The 21,210-nt window shown below is 42.5% G+C and overlaps 1 protein-coding gene and 1 long non-coding RNA gene across 3 annotated transcripts; both read left to right on the top strand.

Annotated features, from left to right (window-relative positions):
- Nucleotides 1–16,515: 16,515 nt before the first annotated feature.
- LOC307018575 lies at nucleotides 16,516–17,936 on the top strand. 2 transcript variants are annotated; one of them, XR_013802446.1, is made up of 3 exons: nucleotides 16,516–16,643; nucleotides 16,881–17,473; nucleotides 17,573–17,936. It is a non-coding gene; the product is annotated as an uncharacterized lncRNA (long non-coding RNA). The 2 variants fall into 2 exon arrangements; XR_013802447.1 differs by having other exon boundaries at nucleotides 16,553–17,220; nucleotides 17,303–17,473.
- Nucleotides 17,937–17,958: 22 nt separating this feature from the next.
- On the top strand, nucleotides 17,959–20,244 carry LOC307018574 (zinc finger protein 862-like). The gene is made up of 8 exons (XM_079648880.1): nucleotides 17,959–18,103; nucleotides 18,214–18,383; nucleotides 18,471–18,709; nucleotides 18,784–19,041; nucleotides 19,154–19,357; nucleotides 19,450–19,683; nucleotides 19,760–19,912; nucleotides 20,003–20,244. Exons 1-8 carry the CDS (start codon nucleotides 17,973–17,975, stop codon nucleotides 20,174–20,176), a joined length of 1,563 nt encoding a protein of 520 aa, XP_079505006.1. The 5' UTR covers nucleotides 17,959–17,972; the 3' UTR covers nucleotides 20,177–20,244.
- The last annotated feature ends 966 nt before the right edge of the window (nucleotides 20,245–21,210 follow it).

The raw sequence follows: 21,210 nt of genomic DNA, 5'->3' as shown, positions 1-21,210 counted from the left end.
TGGGTTGTAAATTGCATCCCCAGACTGCTGACAAAGTAATACAAGGCCAATGTTGACATTTTAAAGTAGAGCTTATTCAAAGACAAATGTAAATAATATAAAAATAGGAAGGACTTAATGCCAATGCTTTCTCATTGAGTCTATCACAGATCTCTCTTTTATTGCTGAAGGCAAAAAAGAGGCAGAAAGAGACAAGAAAATGTTAATTATATGCTATGCTGTGCATTTATCAGACTTTTTCTGTCATGAATGTAACTTTTAAAATTCAGTACTGTAAAGCTGAGCTCACACACTATCGTACTGATTCGCATTGTCAATTGGGTGCCGTTTGACAGGAAACACAGTAATTAGCGACATTTGTTGAATGCAAGCCATTAACGGGCTGCAATTGTTGGTGTCACATATTGAATAAACATGCTGGTTCATAGGCTCCAGCTTTGACAGAGCATCTTTCTGTTTCTGTTCTTCACAAGGAAGTAGGAACAACAAATTGAAAACATTCCCTATTCTTCCTTTTTTAACGCTGACACATCTCTTTGATACCAAGGTCTATGAGAGTCATTCAAAAGGAATACAAGATGAATATTTGCTGAATTTATCATCTATCATTCCCCAAGTGGTATGCGTGAAGGAGGGTGAATTGAAATACGTACTGCACTAATGATGGTGCAGGACCTGCCAGCCACCAGCAACAATAAAGAAACTAAACACATTAATAGCACCAGGCTTTGATATTCCTTATTTAGGTTATAGAGTCCTAGCACTTTGAAGAGCTACCTCCTTATATTTTCTAGATGAAAATATAGCTTTTAACAAGAAAATCCTATGATAATTGGAACATGTTATTAATCTACATCTAAAATGATTTAACTATGATAAGTGGCACTCCAACACATGTAGAGGTTTATTCGGAAGTCAAAATTCATCCTCTTACTCAAGCTAAAAGCAAATTGACAGTTATTTTACATTAAAGAAGGTTGATTATATAGCGATTGTTGTTGTTTTATGTATTTGTCCATTTATAAGAAACCCCCAGGGGAACTCCTGGATAGACAGACATGAAACTATTTTTTTTGTGCAGTAGATTGCGATAGATGTCTCTGTTCAGTAATCTGAATCTACTTCCTGGCATTATGTTGCCACCGAGCTTTTACAAACCCCCTAACTACTGCTTCTACCCGGCTCACATTCAAATCCTACGATTTTTCAAGTGTAGGGACATTTTAGATACACAGGGCTGGGTATCAATCGACCCAAATATGTGTGTGAGAAACAGGTTTCTCTGAGGGTGGCATTAGGGAGGATCCTAGGAAACAATATCAAGAACAAGGGCGGCCTCGCCAAGCAATTGGACATCAACAGGAGCCGGCTCCATTACAGGCCATTAAAACCATAACGGCTGCTTGGAAAGAGCGAAGCTTAGAGAATCGATAACGGGCAGTTTAACTGTCTGACAAAGCTCACTAATATCTGAAGCATCAACCTTCAGAGAGAGGGAGGGAGAGAGAAAAAAAGAGGGGGAGAGAAAGAAGACTCACACCAACTTAGTGGGTGAGAGAGAGGAAATGGAAAGAGAACGACTCTTGAGATCATTACAGAGTGCTTTCAAGCTTCCTTTTTCTTTCACGCCTCCCTGCTTTACAGTACACATGAACAGTGATGATATGACACCATTTCCAGTAGATTGGCCTTTAGGATGATTCCAATCCTATACACACACACACATAAACTCACATACTCACACAGGAGGATACGCATCGAGCTATCGAAAAGCTAGAGAAAAACTTGTTCAACTTAGGAACAACAAGGCTTCTATTGTAGTCCTCCCACACGCTTTATCGGGACATCAGAATGCGGAAGAGTTAAGCCTCTTCAAGATTGATCCTGAGCTCAATGCTATTTTTCATTCCCTGTTGGTGTTAAGAACCTTGACAGACACTTGGACTCAAACGCACGACCCAAAACAAAGTTTGTTGTTCAAAAGGTCTTTACTTTGGATAAGTATAAAGTTCAAACAAAAAATCACTCCTGAGAGGCAAAACATAGCAAAACAGACTACAAACTAAATAAACTTGACTATGATCACAAAGTAAAAAATCTCTAAGCGTGACAAGCTGGCTCTCTTAATGGCACAAGGCACAAGACGAACTGGCACAGGACAAAGGGAGACAAGACTATTTATACATGAGGTAAGTGGGAACAGGTGGAAACAATCAGGGGCGGGGCAGGCGCTGACGATGGCGGGAAAACACACAAAGGGAGGAAGTAAGGGGACCTGAAATGAGAGAGAAGAGGTAAGTAAAAACAAACAGGAAGTGCAATGACAGGACTAGACAGACGAACAAAGATACGTGACTAAACATAAATCTAACCTGGGCTATGCACAAAACGTGAAACAATAACATAAACCTGATTAACATGACATGAATAATTTAGCAGACATGACAGGATGTTACAGTACACCCCCCCCCCCCCCCCCTCTAGGCATGGCTCCTGACGTCCCAGGAACTTCTGGGTGATCCCGATCAAAATCATTAATCGTGGCCGGATCACCAATGAAACTCGCTGGGATCCATGATCTCTCCTCTGGACCGTACCCATCCCAGTCCACAAGGAACTGTCTTCCGCCCTCGCTTACGAACTGCCAGCAGTCTCTTTATGGCGTAGACGGGACCTCCTTCTACCATCTGGGGGGTGGAGGGGGTTTAGAGACGGGCACCAATGAGCTCTCCCTGACCGGCTTGATCTTGCCGACATGAAACGTTGGATGGACCTTTAATGACCTGGGTAGACGTAACTGCACAAACACCGGGTTTATCACCTTAGATATCGGGAATGGACCAACAAACCTTGGAGCTAGCTTTCTCGACATGATATGGAGGGGTAAATTATTGGTAGCTAGCCAAACTCTTTGTCCAGGCCGATACGGTGGAGCAGGTCTCCGGCTTCGATCCACCACCTCCTTCATCCGGCTGGCACTGCGCAAGAGAGCCCGATGAGCACCGGCCCAGATCCGGCGGAATCGACGAACCATAGCGTGAGCTGATGGGACTGTGACCTCGGCCTCATTGGCAGGGAACAGAGGTGGTTGGTAGCCGTGCACACACTGGAACGGTGTGAGTCCTGTTGCGGAAGTGGGCAGCGTGTTGTGGGCGTACTCCACCCACATCAGGTGCTTGCTCCAGGATGCCTGGTTCTGGGAGACCAGGCAGCGCAAACAGGTCTCTAGTTCCTGGTTGATGCGCTCTGACTGGCCATTCGACTGGGGGTGATATCCTGAGGAAAGACTCACGGTGGCTCCAAGGAGATGGCAGAACTTCTTCCAGAAACGGGAAATGAACTGTGGGCCCCGGTCTGACACAATGTCCCTGAGAAAACCATGAATGCGGAATACATGACGTAACATGACCTCTGCCGTTTCCTTGGCAGAGGGAAGCTTGGATAGTGCAATAAAATGTGTCATTTTACTAAATCTGTTACCTTCTGATATCGGTAGTCCGTTGACAAAGTCCATCGAGATGTGGGACCATGGCCGATGAGGAACAGGAAGTGGCTGCAGCAACCCCATCTGTGCTTCAGTGGAGGTCTTGTCCCTGGCACAGACAGTGCAGGCCGCAACATATTCTGCCACCTGCTTCCTCATAGCAGGCCACCAGAAACGTTGCTGGATCATAAAGGTTGTGCGTTTCACTCCAGGATGACAGGTGAGCATAGACGTGTGAGCCCAGTGTATTACCTGTGATCGAACGGAAACAGGGACAAACAACCTATTTTGTGGGCAACCACTAGGTGCCAGGGTCTCACCATTTGCCTGCTTCACCACTGATTATATTTGCCATGAAACTGCTCCAACCACACGGTTAGGTGGAAGGATGCTCTCGGGTTCTTTGGCAACAGGTTCAGGATCGTACCAACGTGACAATACATCAGGTTTAACATTCTGTGTGCCTGGTCTGTATGACAATACAAAATGAAACCGATTAAAAAACAATGACCATCTAGCCTGGCGTGAGTTCAGTCTATTGGACTTCTTGATGTATTCCAGGTTCTTATGGTCAGTCCAAACTAGAAATGGTTGCTCAGCCCCCTCCAACCAATGACGCCATTCCTCCAAAGCTGTTTTAACTGCTAAAAGCTCCTTGTTCCCCACATCATAGTTCCTTTCTGCAGGTGTCAACTTACGTGAAAGGAACGCACATGGGTGTAGCTTGTTGTCCTGGACAGATCTTTGGGACAGCACCGCCCCAATGCCATCGTTGGAAGCATCCACCTCCACGATGAATTGTCTCTGTGGGTCGGCCACTGTGAGGATTGGGGCAGTCGTGAACAGTTTCTAGAGCTTCTGGAAAGCTTCATCCGCCTGTATATTACACTCAAACATGACATGGGGAGAGGTTAAAGCATGTAAAGGTGCTGCAATGCCAATAAAGTTTCTTATAAACCTCCTGTAAAAGTTTGCAAAGCCTAAACATTTTTGCACTTTTTTACTGTTGGTGGGGGATGGCCAGTTGGCCACTGCACTGACCTTCTCTGGATTCATCTGGATTTGGTTGGCCGAGATGATGTACCCCAGGAAGGAGACGGTCTTAACGTGAAACTCACACTTTTCAGCTTTGCAGTAGAGTTGATTCTCCATCAGGCTTTGCACTACCTGGCGAAAATGAAGGGTGTGGGTCTCCTCATCGGGTGAGAAGATCAAGATGTCATCGAGATAAACGAATACAAACTTGTTGAGAAAATCCCTCAGCACATCGTTGACAAATGACTGAAAAACCGCCGGAGCATTGCCTAATCCAAATGGCATGACTAGGTACTCGTAGTGACCACTGGGAGTGTTAAAACCGGTCTTCCACTCATCCCCTTCTCGTATCCTAATGAGATGGTAAGCGTTTCTCAAGTCCAGTTTCGTGAAGAGTTTTGCATCCTGCAAAAGTTCAAAGGCTGAAGACATGAGAGGGAGTGGGTATCTATTTTTAACTGTTATTTCATTAAGGGGACTATAGTCAATGCATGGACGGAGGGAACCATCTTTCTTATCGACAAAGAAAAACCCAGCGGCCGCTGGGGAGGAGGATGGTCTGATGAGTCCAGTCTTTAGAGAGGAGTCAATATAGGACTTCATAGCCTCCCTTTCCGGTGCAGAGAGAGAGTAAAGTCTCCTTTTAGGGATCTGAGAACCAGGCAAGAGGTTAATGCGACAGTCATACGGTCGGTGGGGAGGTAGGGACATAGCCCTAGTTTTGTTAAAAGATTCCTTTAAGTCCTGATAAAGTACAGCGGTTAAGCCCTCAAATCAAGGGAAATTGTGCACTTTTTGAAAGAAACATGAAACTTTTACCATGGTTAGTTTATATCATGAGGTTTATTTTTAGATGTGGAGGGAAGTCAGATTTGACCTCTGAGGCCCGGGAGAGGTCAAATCGGGGATGGCCACCAATAATATTCAAAACTGACTCACTTTGGAACCGAACACTGTAGAAAAACACTTAAGGTGTCATTTCCCACAAATGTTAGGGTGCCCATTCTGTTGGTGATACATTTGAGACCAATATAATTCAAGAAAATGCATTTATGTTAAAGTCAAGGTAAAAATATATCAAAATATTTATTTTTTATGTACCCAACATTCTTCAATTGATTTCTTTGTAGTGTCAGTATTATTTAGTTATAAGTTATTATTTCATGGGGTGTGTGGATATTTGTATGCATTCTCAGCACTGATTTATCAGCAGTTGACCCCCCTAGACCATTTCCACAGACTACCTGCAATACCACCGCGGACCACTGGTTGAAAACCCCCTGCTCTAAAGCTTCAGTAGCCTACTTATTCGAGGGGTTGTTGCTAGACAACATGGTGAGAAGTATTCAGAAATGCCACTTCTGACACTTCGGACATTTCTAACAGGTAAAAAGATTGACTATGAACAAACAATATTATTAAAAACAATATTAATATTAATATATGCCTTTGAATGCGAATGTATTGAATTTGACTGTAGCCAGGAAGGAGTTTTCCTTGCTAGCTAGCAAGGAAAACTCCTAGCTAGCTAGCTAGCGTGATCAAAATAATTATCCTAGCTTAAGTAGAAGACAGTCTGGAACATTTCTGTTTGAGCTGAGTAGTTTAATGATTGAACAGAGTATTTTCTAGAGATGTCAACTTGGTTATTATGTCAAATTTGGGTAACATTTTACCTGTCATAACAGTAACAAAACACAGTCACGGACATGTCACGAACATGTCATAAACATTATGTCAATGTCATATATATATGACACATATATGTCATATCATTGTCATTAAGTGTCATTTGGTTTAAACTAACCCTACAAAAACCGAATGACAAAGTGACAACAGTGTTTAATACAATGTTAAATTGTTATCTTTTCAGATTCCCACGTCTTGCTGGAATTTTAACCCTCACCATGTCAAAGCGTCACAGCTTGATGGTCCCTACCCAGCCCTCGTTATCCAAGCAATCCAAGCCACCCCCCAGCACTAACTGGGACATTTGTGTCCTCTGTCAAGTCAAAACAGATGAACCTTTACAGTGTCCTCTCAGAAACAAATATAAACAGTCTGTTGGTAGTGGCTATGTATCCCTCACAGAAGACCTTCTCCGGTTCCATACCCTTCAGTATATGCCAATGGACCTCAACCTGGAGCGATTAGATGATGGAGATGGCATAGAATCCACTTTGAAGAGACACAAGGCAGAGTGGCACAAGAGATGTCGGCTAAAATTCAACAAAAAAGCATATGATGAGCTAAGTCGGGGGAAATTAACTACAGCACAACAACAAAGTACCTCATCTGTACACACGCGATCTGCCCACAGCCATTCACAGTCCACAGAACCTACTTGCTTCTTTTGCAATGAGCCTGCTGCAGGTTCCTCAGGTTTGCATAATGCATCAACCTACAACATTGACAGAAATGTGTGAGGAAGTGTGCCCTTGAGCTTGAGGACACTGCTCTGTTGGCCAAGCTCGCAGAGGGTGACATGATTGCCATTGAGGCCAAGTACCATCATCGCTGTCTGTCTTCATTGTACAACAAAGCCAGGCAGGCTGCATCTAAACACAATGATGGAGATGATACTTGCCTACATGGCATAGCTTTTGCACAGTTAGTGGCATATCTGGAAGACAAGAACAGTGATGAGAACACTTCCCCTGTCTTGAAATTGACTGACATCGCTCAGTTGTACAAGACCAGGCTGGAACAACTTGGTCTGACTGTAGATAAACGGATTCACACCACCAGACTGAAAGAACGACTGCTTTCTGAGCTTCCACATCTGAGGGCACATTCACAAGGAAGAGACACACTTCTGAGTTTTGAGAATGACATTGGACCAGCTCTCATGATAGCCTGTCAAACTGACAGTGATGCCATGCACTTAATGCGAGCAGCATAAGTAGTGCGCAAAGAAATCTTTGGTTCGTCTTTCTCTTTTGACGGATCATTCCAAGAAAACTGCCAGCAGAGGGCTGTGCCACCATCTCTCTTGGCTCTCGTCAACATGGTAGGCTACTTGATGGTACAAACATTAAGCATCAGACCACCACAAAACCTGCCCTAACAATCTCCCAATTGATGGTCTTTAACAGTAAGAAGCAGGCACGGAACATGGATTCACCAAGCTCAGCACGTACAAGGCACACCCGAGAAACTCCACTCCCTCTATATCTGTCCCTCAAGATCCATGCAGTTACACGAAGTAGTAACATCCGTGATATGATGACTCTTGCGGACAGACACCCAGATGTCCTGGCAGAATTCAAGTCTGGACATTTCGTGGTGCACAAAACCAGCAACCAGTTCTCTGCCATGGCACTTGACCAGTGCCATGAACAGAACAATGCCATGGTCAAAGGTTCTGGTGGGGCTATCGGACTGACTGGCAATCCAGAAGCACTCAGACGCTGGATGGTAGCAGGACCAGAAATCGCCAGGATCACTAAAGAGTTTGAAGAACAGGCAACACACCAACAGCATGGACCCAGTGACTCTAGACACCATGACCAGCAACCTGGAGTGCAAGCCACATTCCTGAAGGAGGTTAAGGCACTTGTCACGGTGCTGGAAGAGATGGGGAATCCATTTCTAGAACACAGCCAAGATCTTTTAGTCATTGACACAAGAGACATCGTTGATACCCAAGTTGCTGATACTGTAAGAAGGATTTATACCATTGGTGAGGAGCAGTACACCAAGTTTGTGACCCAAAGGCTGGAAAGGTGTACAACACCTATCACACACCCTCTTCCCAAAAAAAAGTTGCCACTATTCAGCAGACCACCTGTGAAGGTCAAATCAAAAGAGAAAGCACAACTCGCTGCACTGAAGAGTGACTGTGGTCTTTTTTCAAGGCTGTACATCTCATGTCAAACACGAGATGGAGACATCAACCACTTCTTTTCCCACGAAAACCAGGCAGCACCTCCAGCTCTGTCAAGTGGAGGAAAACTTCGGTTCGGGGTTAAAGCAGATCTGCTTCGCTGCCTGGAGTCAAATCTGCTTGAAATCAAGAGTGTTCCTAAGACTGATGCAGTAATTCTAGATGGTGCAGCTGTGGTTCAAATGCTGAATCCAAAGTTATCAAGAACATTTCAAGAGTATGGAGAAACATTGTTCATACCATACATCTCTGCTCAACTAGAGGTAAGCATCCGTGTTGACCTTGTCTGGGATGTATACCTATCTGCCAGCCTGAAAGCTTCAACAAGACAGAAGAGGGGAAATGGCAAGAGGAAAAGGGTGGCTCCCCTTACTGTGATGCCCAAGAACTGGAAAGACTTCCTTCGATGTGATGAAAACAAAACAGAGTTATTTTCCTTCCTGGCCCGAGAAGCCGTAAGTCTGCCAGTAGCACAGGGCAAGGAACTGTATGCAACAGATGGAACTGGAGTCCTCTGCTCTCCTGCCAATTCATGTGTGACCTGCCTTGCCCCATGTTCACAAGAAGAGGCAGACACCCGGCTACTTCTGCATGTGGCAGACGCTGTGCATAAAGGTTGTAAGAAGGTGACCATACGTACCGTTGATACAGATGTGGTGGTGTTGGCAGTGGCTTGTTTTAGCAAAATAGCTCCCGATGAACTGTGGGTTTCCTTTGGTGTTGGGTCGAGTTTCCGGTTTATCGCTATTCATGAAATGGTTGCCACAAGGACTCCTATCCAATGCCTGACTCTCCCTGTCTTTCACGCTTTCACTGGATGTGACACCGTGTCTGCATTTGCTGGCCGTGGAAAGAAGATTGCCTGGGAGAGATGGAAGTCTTTCCCAGAGGTCAGTGATGCTTTCCAGGAACTCCTGTGCATGCCAAGTGAGGTCAGTGAAGATTCCATGTTACTGCTGGAAAGATTCGTGGTGCTCATGTATGACCGAACGAGTGAGTGCATGGAAGTGAATGATGCCAGGAAACAGCTTTTCTCCCAGAAGTCCAGGAGTTTAGAAAACATCCCTCCAACCCAGGCTGCCCTCAAACAGCACATCAAGCGTACTTGCTTTCAGGCTAACGTTTGGAACCAGTCACTGGTCCTGGACCCAGAGATGCCAGAGCCATCTGATTGGGGCTGGACAAAAGAAACCACTGGGTGGCAGCCACTCTGGACAACTCTCCCTGAAGCAGCAACGTCTTGCCATGAGCTGATCCGCTGTAACTGTCAGAAAGGGTGCACTGGACGGTGCTCATGTGTCAAAGCTGCACTTAAGTGTACAGATCTCTGCTTTTGTTCTGGGGACTGTTAAGATTTTTGATCACTACCAATATGTGATCCTGACATGAAAGGACTGTGGTGTTGTTAACCACTTCTCCGTCCCTTGATGATGATTAAAAAGTTAAATAATAAATCAGTTAAAAAATTACTTATTATTTCAATGACTGTTGTTATTGGCATTGTTATTATTGTTATTGACATCATTATTAACCTTATCATTACTGTTATTATTTTGAAAATAAACTACCTTTTTGCATCGTTCACCACCCTATGTTTGCATTATTTGACCTCCACATTGATCTAAATGCATTTTCTTGAATTCTATTGGTCTCAAAGGTATCACCAACAGAATGGGCACCCTAAAATGTGTGGGAAATGACACCTTAAGTGTTTTTCTACAGTTTTTGGTTCCAAAGTGAGGCATTTTTGAGTATTATTGGCGGCCATCTTGGATTTGACCTCTCCCGGGCCTCAGAGGTCAAATCTGACTTCCCTCCACATCTGAAAATAAACCTCATGGTATAAACTAACTATGGTAGAAGTTTCATGTTTCTTTCAAAAAGTGCACAATTTCATGGTTATCCGCTCTACTGTCAGGTCGGGATAATCTGAAATGGAGTTAGGCTTATGAGTGTGTTTGTCTTGTTCCTTTTCAGGTTCTGTGGAGAACCTAGGAAGGTCTGAACAGGTCAGCCTACAGCCTGGGCCCCAGTCCTTAACCATCCCTGATTGCCAGTCAATGATCGGATTATGTTTGATCAGCCATGGATAACCCAAAATCAAGGGGTGTAGTGCAGAGTCAAATAAATGGAATTTCATTTCCTCTATGTGTGTATTGTCAATGGTTATTTGGACAGGTTCAACCTGACGATCAGTGAGGTCAATCATTCCTCGGTTGATGGAAGACAGCTGTTCAGCATGGAGGGTTAGTTTAGCTTTCTGCGCTAACACATCGGCCTTGAAGGGACCGGAGTCGGCTGAGTCCATTTTTTGGCCAGTTCGTTCTGTTAAGAACCTTTACAGACACTTGGACTCAAACACACGACTCAAAAGAAAGTTTGTTGTTCAAAAGGTCTTTACTTTGGATAAGTATAAAGTTCAAACAAAAAATCACTCCTGAGAGGCAAAACGTAGCAAAGCAGACTACAAACTAAATAAATTTGACTATGATCACAAAGTACAAAATCTCTAGGCGTGACAAGCTGGCTCTCTTAATGGCACAAGGCACAAGACGAACTGGCACAGGACAAAGGGAGACAGGACTATTTATACATGAGGTAAGTGGGAACAGGTGGAAACAATCAGGGGCGGGGCAGGCGCTGACGATGGCGGGAAAACACACAAAGGGAGGAAGTAAGGGGACCTCAAATGAGAGACAAGAGGTAAGTACAAAATAAAACAGGAAGTGCAATGACAGGACTAGACAGGTGAACAAAAAGACTCGACTAAACATAAATCTAACCTGGGCTATGAACTAAACGTGAAACAATAACATGAACCTGATTAACATGACATGAATAATTTAGCAGACATGACGGGATGTTACAGTTGGTGCAGTCATTCAATACTTCTCTCTCTTTTTTTTAAGTGTACGACTGCAAAAGGAAGTGGTGATAAATGATAATGTCTCTCTTGCTTCAGGCAACATCAACAAAGTCTCTAAAGGCGTAATCAGAATACAAATGTACATAAATACTGTGTAAGAGTCTACAGATGTTGACGTTTGTTTGATGTCATGATTCATATTGAGGCATTGTTGCCATCATAATACCCTCTAAATATAGCAACACTTAAATTCAAATTATATTCTGACATAGTAGTTACACAAGTTATTGAAATATTTGAATAATTGTAGTTTAGTAGTCGAATAGTAGATCTTGATGACTGCATGGTTAGTAAAACATTCTTTAATCATAGTTTTTACATACTTTTTTGCCATTAGAATGTGTGTTCACCATTTTTCCTTGACTTTTTTACTAAATTGTGACTAAAGGGTTCATTTTCAAGACTTCCTTTTATTTTCAGAGATGGTGTATGCAAATGGATTCTCTCACAAATCCCACTACCAGTTGGTCTCCTCTTTGAACAGCTGTGCCACTCATACTCAAACTCAAACAGGCAAACAATGGTTCAGATGGATAAATGGACATGCACATATGCAGCAGTAGAGATGTGCATGCAGGCTTGCACACAACATGTATTTCTCCCTCCATGTCAAATCTCTAGCTCTCTCCTTTTCTTTCCTTCCCTCTCCTGTAACAAAAGGGGCTTTCTTTTTTCAAAGGGCCTCAGAAACCCTTGGGCACAAAAAGTAGAAATTGCTATAATTGGCGAATACGTGGTGGAGCGCTTGGCACAAGGAGGTCCCGTGTTCTAATTCCGATGGCAGAGATAGGGGGGGGAGGGGGGGCTGGTACTTGTTTCAGAGCTCAGAAAGACATGGCTTGGCAACTGCTTTCATGGATAGTCATAGCATGCTTTCTGCTGCATTGTGATATGTTTATGGTGGGACATTTGTCTCAAGATTTATCATTGTTTTTGTAGCTGCAGCAACACATTTCCATGTACATTGGTATCATGATGTGCATATTCAAAATGACTGCGCACTTTCTCCATTTAATATGAAAATGGATGTTGTGAAATGGCAGCCTTTGAAGGTTTTCCATGGTTTCTAACTGCCACCCTCACACAGCAGGCCATTTCTTTATGATGCTCTCCTTTAAATCAGGCAATACAGTTTGCAGTTTGTGCACAGTAAACATTCAATCTGACATTGAAAAGAGAACATATTTACAATGGCTTGTTTTGACACAAGGACGTTTTTAGAGTGTTTGCAAAATGCAGCTGTTTTGAAACACACTTATCTTGTGTGATATTAAACAGCATGTCTTAAAGAATACACTAAAAATCCCTATTATTACAATGGTTGATTTTTATGTCATATATAAGCTTCTGCTTCTCAAAGTATTTTTATATTAACAGATTTAAAGGTGACAGAGTTTCAGACTTGTCAGGCAGCACAAGAACCACAATTCAGAGTTAGTGAAGAGTAATGTGAAGTACGTATGTTTTATATATAATGTCCTGAGATGCAGGCAGCAGAGCACAGCTCTGTTTACAATTTTAATTCAAACCTTTTAGTGGTTTGCATCAGGAGGGCCTGAGAGACAAAGCAGACAGAGCAGCACGCCCAGCTCATTAGTACAGAGTGGAATATGTCTGTCCTTATACCTGTCTCATACGCACACACACTAACACACACACTGTGCAGTAAATGCATATACACAGTTACACAGGTGCCCCCAATTGCACTGTAAATAAACCGATGAACACACAAAATACGATTATAGACAAATCTTTTCCATGAAAACGATAACGCACGCACAAACACACTCATACACTTATTTATTTTCCTCTGAACGCTACAAGTTGGCATAAGAAAAAGGGGAAAGTTGGGCAGAATGTTTGAGCACAGAACACACATGCACACACAAACATGCAGACACACTTTATACTGACTTGGTATATGCATTCTCCACATTTTCCCAAAAAGAATTCTACTATAAATCTAAAATGATAGTTAATAATGCAAGCGCAGAATCATGCGGCTTTACTAATATATTTACATTTTTATATATACTATACTAGTTTTGAATCTTATTTGTTTTCATTTAAAGATAGATCAGATCAAATGGAAAGGGTTGAGGCCCTGGTTCATGGGCAATAAGCAATATGGCCGCCAACATTATCTAGTTTTAATGATTATATTTACCATTTGTGTGGTTGTGGTGTTTACAGTGGGCATAGAGCTTGCCAAATGTAGTCGTGCTCTGTGAAGCTTGACAATCCTCCAGGAACTGCTTGGCTATTTTTTATTAAACAAAGCACAAAGATAAATCTTGAGAATGAATCAGCCTGTCCTCCTACAAAAAACGACCATAGGTTGATTGTTCAGCAGCTTAATACGACCCAGAGTCACGTTTTAAAGTGTAGCACCTCTAGTGGTCGTGTAATAAACAACATGCTCCCGTTGATTGCAAAAGCTCCGGAGGGTCGTTTATTCACAAATAACCCTCCCTGGAAAATACTAAATTGTGGAATAGTTTGACCATTAAAATTCTTTTTTATTAGATTTCTAGCTAGAAGTGTATATTGTACTTTTGTAATCTACGTCCAGTGGATGTGTAGGATCTATAGATTATATATTACGAAGATGATTTGAGGTCTCGCCAGGAGAACGTGTATATGCGGCAACTTCCATGTAAAGTTAGCGTCAACCCTCACGGGGTGAAAACAGTTTTTCCGGTCTCTAGGTTTTCATAATAAAACCGAAAGTATTCCCCTCACTGTCAAATGATTACACAGTGATATCTGCATTACTCATCCACTAAAAAACATCAGTTTATCCTTGTTGATTACACAATATTGATAGGTTTAAATTGTGTACAATGCTTTTGTGTTTTTAACCTTCGATTCAGAGAAACAAATAGTTTTTTCGGAGTTTAGACACTACAGTTTCCGAAGACACTACACTACCCAGAATCCCCAGCTATCGTTTGGGACTACAACATCCGCCTTGCTTTACAAACCCCATTATTAGTCATCAAGCCCTGTGATTGGATGTTGGAGTGGCAGTGCGACAAGGTTACACTGAGCGTCAACAGCTCTTTGAAATGGAATGGAACCACGACAGACTATCCAAAACTGGAATTGGACGGGTCCCCCCCAGGACTACACATGCTGGCTATTGTGTGTTTCGTATGGTTGTATGGCACGTCTCTACTGGGAATTATAGTTTTAAAGACGTTTTCATATTTCCCACAATTAGAAGTTGCCAGCATTAAACTGTGTACAACTTGGAGGTTTAGGGGATACGAAACACAGTGGTGTTATCAAATTTAAAACATACAATTAATAAATGGGTGAATTAATATACCCACATGACACCTAAGGTCAGAAGAGCTTTATTTAACAGCTGGTCTTATGTCTGTGACCCCTCCTGTTGTTCATTGATAAGCCTGAAACATGCACTTGTCAAGGTTCAGGGGCACATTTTGCAAATATGGCAGTAGCCATCGATCATCTTAAGATAAGATAAGATATACTTTATTGATCCCAAGTTGGGAAATGTTTTTGTTACAGCAGCATACTATTTTGTTCTACTCCACTACAATTCAGAGGTTAACCTGGTATTTTTATTCCACTACATCTATTTTAGTTACTTTGCAGATTCTGATTAATGATGTGAAATATAAACAACCCTTAAATCAGACTTTAGTTACACCTGAGTCAAATTCAGGGAAGGTGATTGTCAAGTGCCAAAATAAACTATGCAATATATTGGACGTTAAGTACTTTGTCAGACTTCATATTTATCTGTGGATAACCCCAACGTTTTGTTCTTATTCAAAAGAAGACCTTAACTTAGAGTAATCTTTCTTTTCAAAATATTTTTATTAATTTTCTTGTTCAACACAGAAATCCCACAGATGGGCCAAAACAGTATCACAATGCAGTGAGTTGTGCAAACATGTAGTATTACATACAAAAAGTGAAGACATTTTATAGAAAAAAAACAAAACAAAAAACAGCACAAAAGAAAACACCATCAGCAAAGTATTGTGAGCAAATAATTATGCCGGAGGTGGCCCCTCCCTCCCTCCCCATCCCTCCCCATCCCTCCCCGTTTCAGTGGATGATCAAACTAATTATATAGCACATTGTCCAGAGTAGAGAATATAATTACTATATGTTATTGTATATTAGAATAGTCACACTGTTTTCATGTCAAGGGCCAAGTAACCACATCAAGTTGCTTTGGTCTTATTAAAGTAAGCCAAAAAGGGACCCCAGGTCTTACAGAATTTCTCATCAGAGCCTCTGATTGAGAAGCGCAGCTTTTCTAAGTTAAGGCAGGACATTATGTCCCGAAGCCATTGGTTGCACGTGGGCGGGGCAGCGTCCTTCCATTTAAGTAGAACTGCACGTCTGGCCAGAAGCAAGGAGAAGGAAACCATGCGGCGTTCTGAGGGTGTCAAGTGCAGAACACCTACAGTGATTGTACCAAACATAGCTACCAGGGGGTCCGGGTCTAGTTTTTGATTTAGGATGTTGGACAAGGTAAGGAAAACGTCTCCCCAGAATTCCTGTAGGCGGGGGCATAGCCAGTACATATGAAAGAGGGTAGCAACATTGATTTTACATTTATCGCAATAGGGTTCACATCTGGGAAGAAGCTGGACAATTTAGCCTTTGAGAAATGCGCCCTATGTACTATCTTAAACTGTATAAGGCAGTGTCTTGCACAGAGTGAAGATTTATGGATTGATGTGAGGATTTTGTCCCATAAGTCATCCTCCAGGGACTGCCCCAGGTCATGTTCCCAAGCCAGCTTAATACTGACCAAGGGTGCCTGAATCAACGTGGAGATGTTTCTGTATAGGCCAGTGTTTCCCCTACCATTGTCTTGGCCGGGCGCTGCGCCCTGCCAACGGAGCCCCGCGCCCTGCCTGAAATTCAAGGTGTTTTTTTTTTTTTTTAATTTAGAAAAAAAAAAAAAAAAAAAGCACCAAATTGCAACTGAAGTAATCTATCTACGGTCACTTTTCACATTGAACATGTGCTCTTTTATTAAATAAACTAAACGCCTATGTTATTTATCCAATGTATGTGCATGTTTCAGTGTCCACTGCTTTGCGTATTCACATTCTCCCTCCGCTGTTTCTGAAGGGCAGGGCTCCGCTCCCCCCCCCCCCCCCCCCCACACACACACAGGAACGCAACAACGAACGTAGCGTGCGCATTCTAAAAATAGCAGGTACCGCGGTTTTGAACAGTATTGAATTTGACAGAAAACAACAATGAAACGCCAGCAGAAGAATAGTTTAATGAGTTGGGTGAAAAAAAAGACAGGAGATGTGAGTTGGTTTATTCAGTAAATTAGCTCAGGATAATTGGATGTTCTGTCTACACCTGTTGATGTGAGGCTAATGCAGGATTTGGTAGCTTGATGCTACCGGAATTTAGCGGCAGTGACTCAACAAATTTCCTCTTAAAATGTATCGTCAGCAATGTATGACAAGCAGACTGCTTGTTTAATGTTAGACTCACACCAATAGCTCAATATGATCATAACACGATTGCTTTCATATCAGAGATCAGATGAGGTGGAGCTGCCTCCAGCAATAGAGGATGAGGCAGAGAGAAGCAGCAGCAGCACAGGGTTGCAGCAGGTATGTTATATGCTGTAGTCAGCTGATTTAAATGTATCAATGAAAGGAAGAAGTGTAGGCTACATGATAAGAAGGGAAAACAGTTTGAATAAAACACTGTACTTTTTTACTTTTTAATGTAAGAATACTTTGTTACTGTACTTAAGTATAATTTTCAAATATCGTGACAAGCAGCACAAGTCCGGTCACAGGATGACAGGATTCGACCAAACTTGGCTGTCAAAGAGTAAATACTCCTCCTGGCTCTACAAGACAGAATTAGGTAAACAAATATACCAATAAATGAAACGCAGAGTACATAAAGAATGAATCGGAATTATAACAAATTTCTGTTTTGGTTTTAGGAATGTTCTGCCGGATATGTAGGCAACACAAACAGGGGGTTGTGAGAGGGAGCCAGACCCGGGTCTTTATAGAGTCACCCTGCCAGTCCTACAGAAAGGACAAACTTGATGTTCATATGGCATCTGAGCATCACAAAATAGCCTGTCAGCGCCAGTCGGGTTTGACATCAGGTACAAATGATATATATATATGCTATTTAGATTATAATTGTCTCAATAACAGACAGACAGAATTGTGCTCCTTGATAATGATGATACATTTCATTTCAGGCAACACCGTCCTTGCGTCATTTGAGCCAACAGTTATCCTGGAGCACGAGGCTGTGGTGGGGGCATTCAAGTGCTTATATTGGCTCATCAAGCATGAAATAGCCCACCACACAAACTATCCAGCCTTGCTGGAACTGGCTAATCTTTTGGGCTGCACCTATTTCGACAAGCTTCATGTATGCTTATTTTTTATTAAGTTAAAAATATGTTTTGTATTTTTTTGTTAGTTTTAACAGATCGTTATATTGACAATTATTTGTATGTTTTTATGGCATAATAGTACATTAGTTTAATAATTAATATGCATTTAAATGTCCAGCATCTTTAAATGTAACATTTTCCAACTATTTTTCAGATTGGCCAAAAAACCAATTACAGATCTCATCGAATAATCGATGAGATGCTAGAAATTCTTGCAACAGTGGTTGAGCAGCCCATATTAAGGGCCATTGCTCAGTCAAAAGCGATTGGACTGGAAATAGATAAGACCACAGATGTTTCTGTGTGCAGACAAATGGACATCCATGTCAGGTAAGCGTAATCAAAGTGTAACATTTCATCGACTAATAACATTTCAATACATAGTTAATTAATAGGGGATAATTTAAATGTATATATGAAATGTTGTCATATGGACATAGATACTTGGACCAAGAGGGGAAGCTCTGGAGCCAATTCCTGGATCTGATCTGCCTGACTGACGGTAAAGCAGATTCTATAGTGTTGGCTTTAAAAAACATTATTCAGATGAAGGGCATCCCTGTACATCTAATCTTTGGACTAGGAACTGACAGCGCTGCAGTTATGACAGGTAGGTCAAACAGGGTTTTTGTATTCAATTAAACTGGATTTTGAATATTTCTTTCTTGTTAAATTCATTAACAAATGTATTCAATAGGAAAACACAATGGGGTTGCAAAACAGCTGTCCAACGAATGGCCATGGCTCCTCAGTGTCCATTGTGCTGCACATAGGCTGGCTTTAGCCTGTAAGGACGCATCAGAAGATGTGCCTTACATGGCAACATTCAGAGACCATTTAGAACAGCTCCACCTGTACTTCAGGAATAGTGCAAACCGCTCTGCTTCTCTGAAGGCAGCTGCAGAGGTTCTCGGTGTGTGTGAGCTGAAAGTGAAGGTAAATATTTTAAACCTCAAATAAATTGAGATTTTAATATTTATACTAACAACTGTTTTATCTGTCATTATTAGCAAGTAAAGGACACACGGTGGCTCTCTCAACATGAGGCTGTAAAAAACCTCAGTAAGAATATCTCTGCTGTACTGGGAGCCTTGGCAGAGGAAGTGGAGATCCGTAAATGTCCTACTGCTAAGGGACTCTACTCATTCCTTGCCACCTATCGCTTCATTGCCGCCCTTCACCTGCAAGCTGATGTGCTTCCGCACCTGGCACGTCTCTCTAAGCTTTTTCAAAGGGAGGACGTCATGTTCCTGGCAATCAAAGAGCAGGTGTTTTTACTAACCCAAATCATCTGCTATATTTTAAATTCATTTTGATTTTGCAAAACATAGGTTACCCCAATTTATCTTTTCATCTGAGTCAATTTGGTTAATTTCCTAGGTCCCTGTCACACTGGCATTGATAAAGGGCATAAAAGATTCTGGGGGTCATCAACCGGGTTCACACTTGGCCAGACTACATCAAAGTCTTGATGACCCTTTGGGACTGGGTGCATTCAGCATCTCTGCCGAACAGGAGAGAGGAAGAAGAGGCCAGGATAATACAGGGGGCAGACAGCAGTATTGGCAAAGATTTCAATCACAGGTATGATTATGTAGCTTTTGGCTGACATCATTGATGTAACTTAAATTTAGACTGAAGAGTTTACTGACATTTTTCCCCCACTGTTTGATGAGGTGATGGATCCGTATTTGGATGGCCTGATTGCCCATCTTGAGAGGCGGTTCAGTGAGGTTGGAGTCTTGGCTGCTTTTGGAATACTGGGTCCACAATCAACTACACTCCCCAATGACATTACACACACACACCTGAGGACACTGGTGGGGAAGTTTTTTTCCGATGTCGATTTCGACACAGTCCTTGAGGAATGGGCTTCTTTCAAGGAACAAGTCGTCTCTGGTCCTCTGAAGGTAACTTTAAAATGTAACATTCTCACATGACATTATCATGAGCAATGCAGTGTGTTAATCAAATGAACCTTTTCAGAACAAGACACAGCTGGACATATTGTCAGACCTGTCCTCAAAATATGAGGAGTTTGGGGTCCTGTACCCAACCATTAGTCAGCTGGCTGCCATTGCCCTCACTGTCCCTGTCAGCAGTGTAAATTGCGAAAGGGACTTCTCCACCCTGAATAGGGTAAGAAATACCTCTCACAATGGCATTTGGCGTTTTAAGTTATCAGTATTTTTTATCACTTTTAAAGCTTAACATTGAATTTATTTGCAGGTCAAGACAAACATCCGCAACAGGCTGCAGGGGGACCATCTTGCAGCCTGCATGCGGATCTCAATAAATGGGCCAGAGGTGTCGGACTTCCCATACCAGGAGGCACTGGAAACCTTCTTCAGAAAACCCAGGAAGATCCACTGTAGCAAAAATAAGTGCTCACTGTGTGGATAAACACAGTGTGCCAGGATGTTGCAAAGAGTTTGTACTGATGTTGTGTTAATAAAAATAATACGATATTACGACGGCTTCATGTGCGTAAATTACATTAATAGATGTTTCCCAAAAAAAATGTGGGTACCCCCCCGTTGGGGCCAGCACCCTGCCAAGGCAGTAAACCTAGGGGAAACATTGGGGTTGACATAGCCTTTGGAGACATTGGGTTAAAGGAGAGGAACATATCAACAGGGTTACTATCCGGTTCCTTAGGAAAACACGGCAAGATAGACCGCACATAGTGCCTAGCCTGTAGATATCGAAAGAAATGTGTCTTAGGTAGATTGTATTTCTCTGAAAGTTGGTCGAAAGACATGAAATTACCATTTGTAAACATATCCTTAAATTGACTGATACCCTTCCCGTGCCAGCCCTGAAAGGTGGAGTCATGTCTCGATGGAACGAAAAAATGGTTGGAAGCCACAGGGCTCAGAAGTGAGAAATCCTTGTGACCAAAAGACCTCCTAAACTGGACCCACACTTTCAGGGTATGCCGAACAACTGGATTAGCTATCGACTTAGACGAGAATTGACTGAGTGGTGACCCAAGGAGTGCTGGGAGTGAGACATCACCACAAGACTCCAGTTCCAAGGATGTCCACGCTGGCCTGTTGGGTTGAAGGTAGAAGTGGTGCCAGAAGGTGAGGCAGCGAATATTAGCAGCCCAGTAATAATGGCGAGTGTTCGGGAGGCCCATGCCCCCATCCCTCCTGAGTCGTTGCAGTAGTAGTTTATTAGCTCGCGGTTTCTTGTTTTGCCATATATACGAGGAGAAAACGGAATCTAAGGAAACAAAGAAGGATTTGGGGATGAACACTGGCACCATCTGGAATAGATATGTGAATTTCGGGAGTATACTCATTTTGATGGAGTTTATACGTCCGGCAAGGGACATTGTGAGAGGAGACCACTGCTGTAGCAACGTTTTCACCTGGCCGAATAGGGTCATGAAATTTTCCTTAAACAGATCTTTAAATTTTCGTGTAACTGTC

This window comes from Notothenia rossii (assembly GCF_949606895.1).
Source record: "Notothenia rossii genome assembly, chromosome: 9".
Lineage (NCBI taxonomy): Eukaryota > Metazoa > Chordata > Actinopteri > Perciformes > Nototheniidae > Notothenia > Notothenia rossii.
Note: the sequence above shows the minus strand (reverse complement) of the source record. Positions and strands in the feature narration are given on the sequence as shown.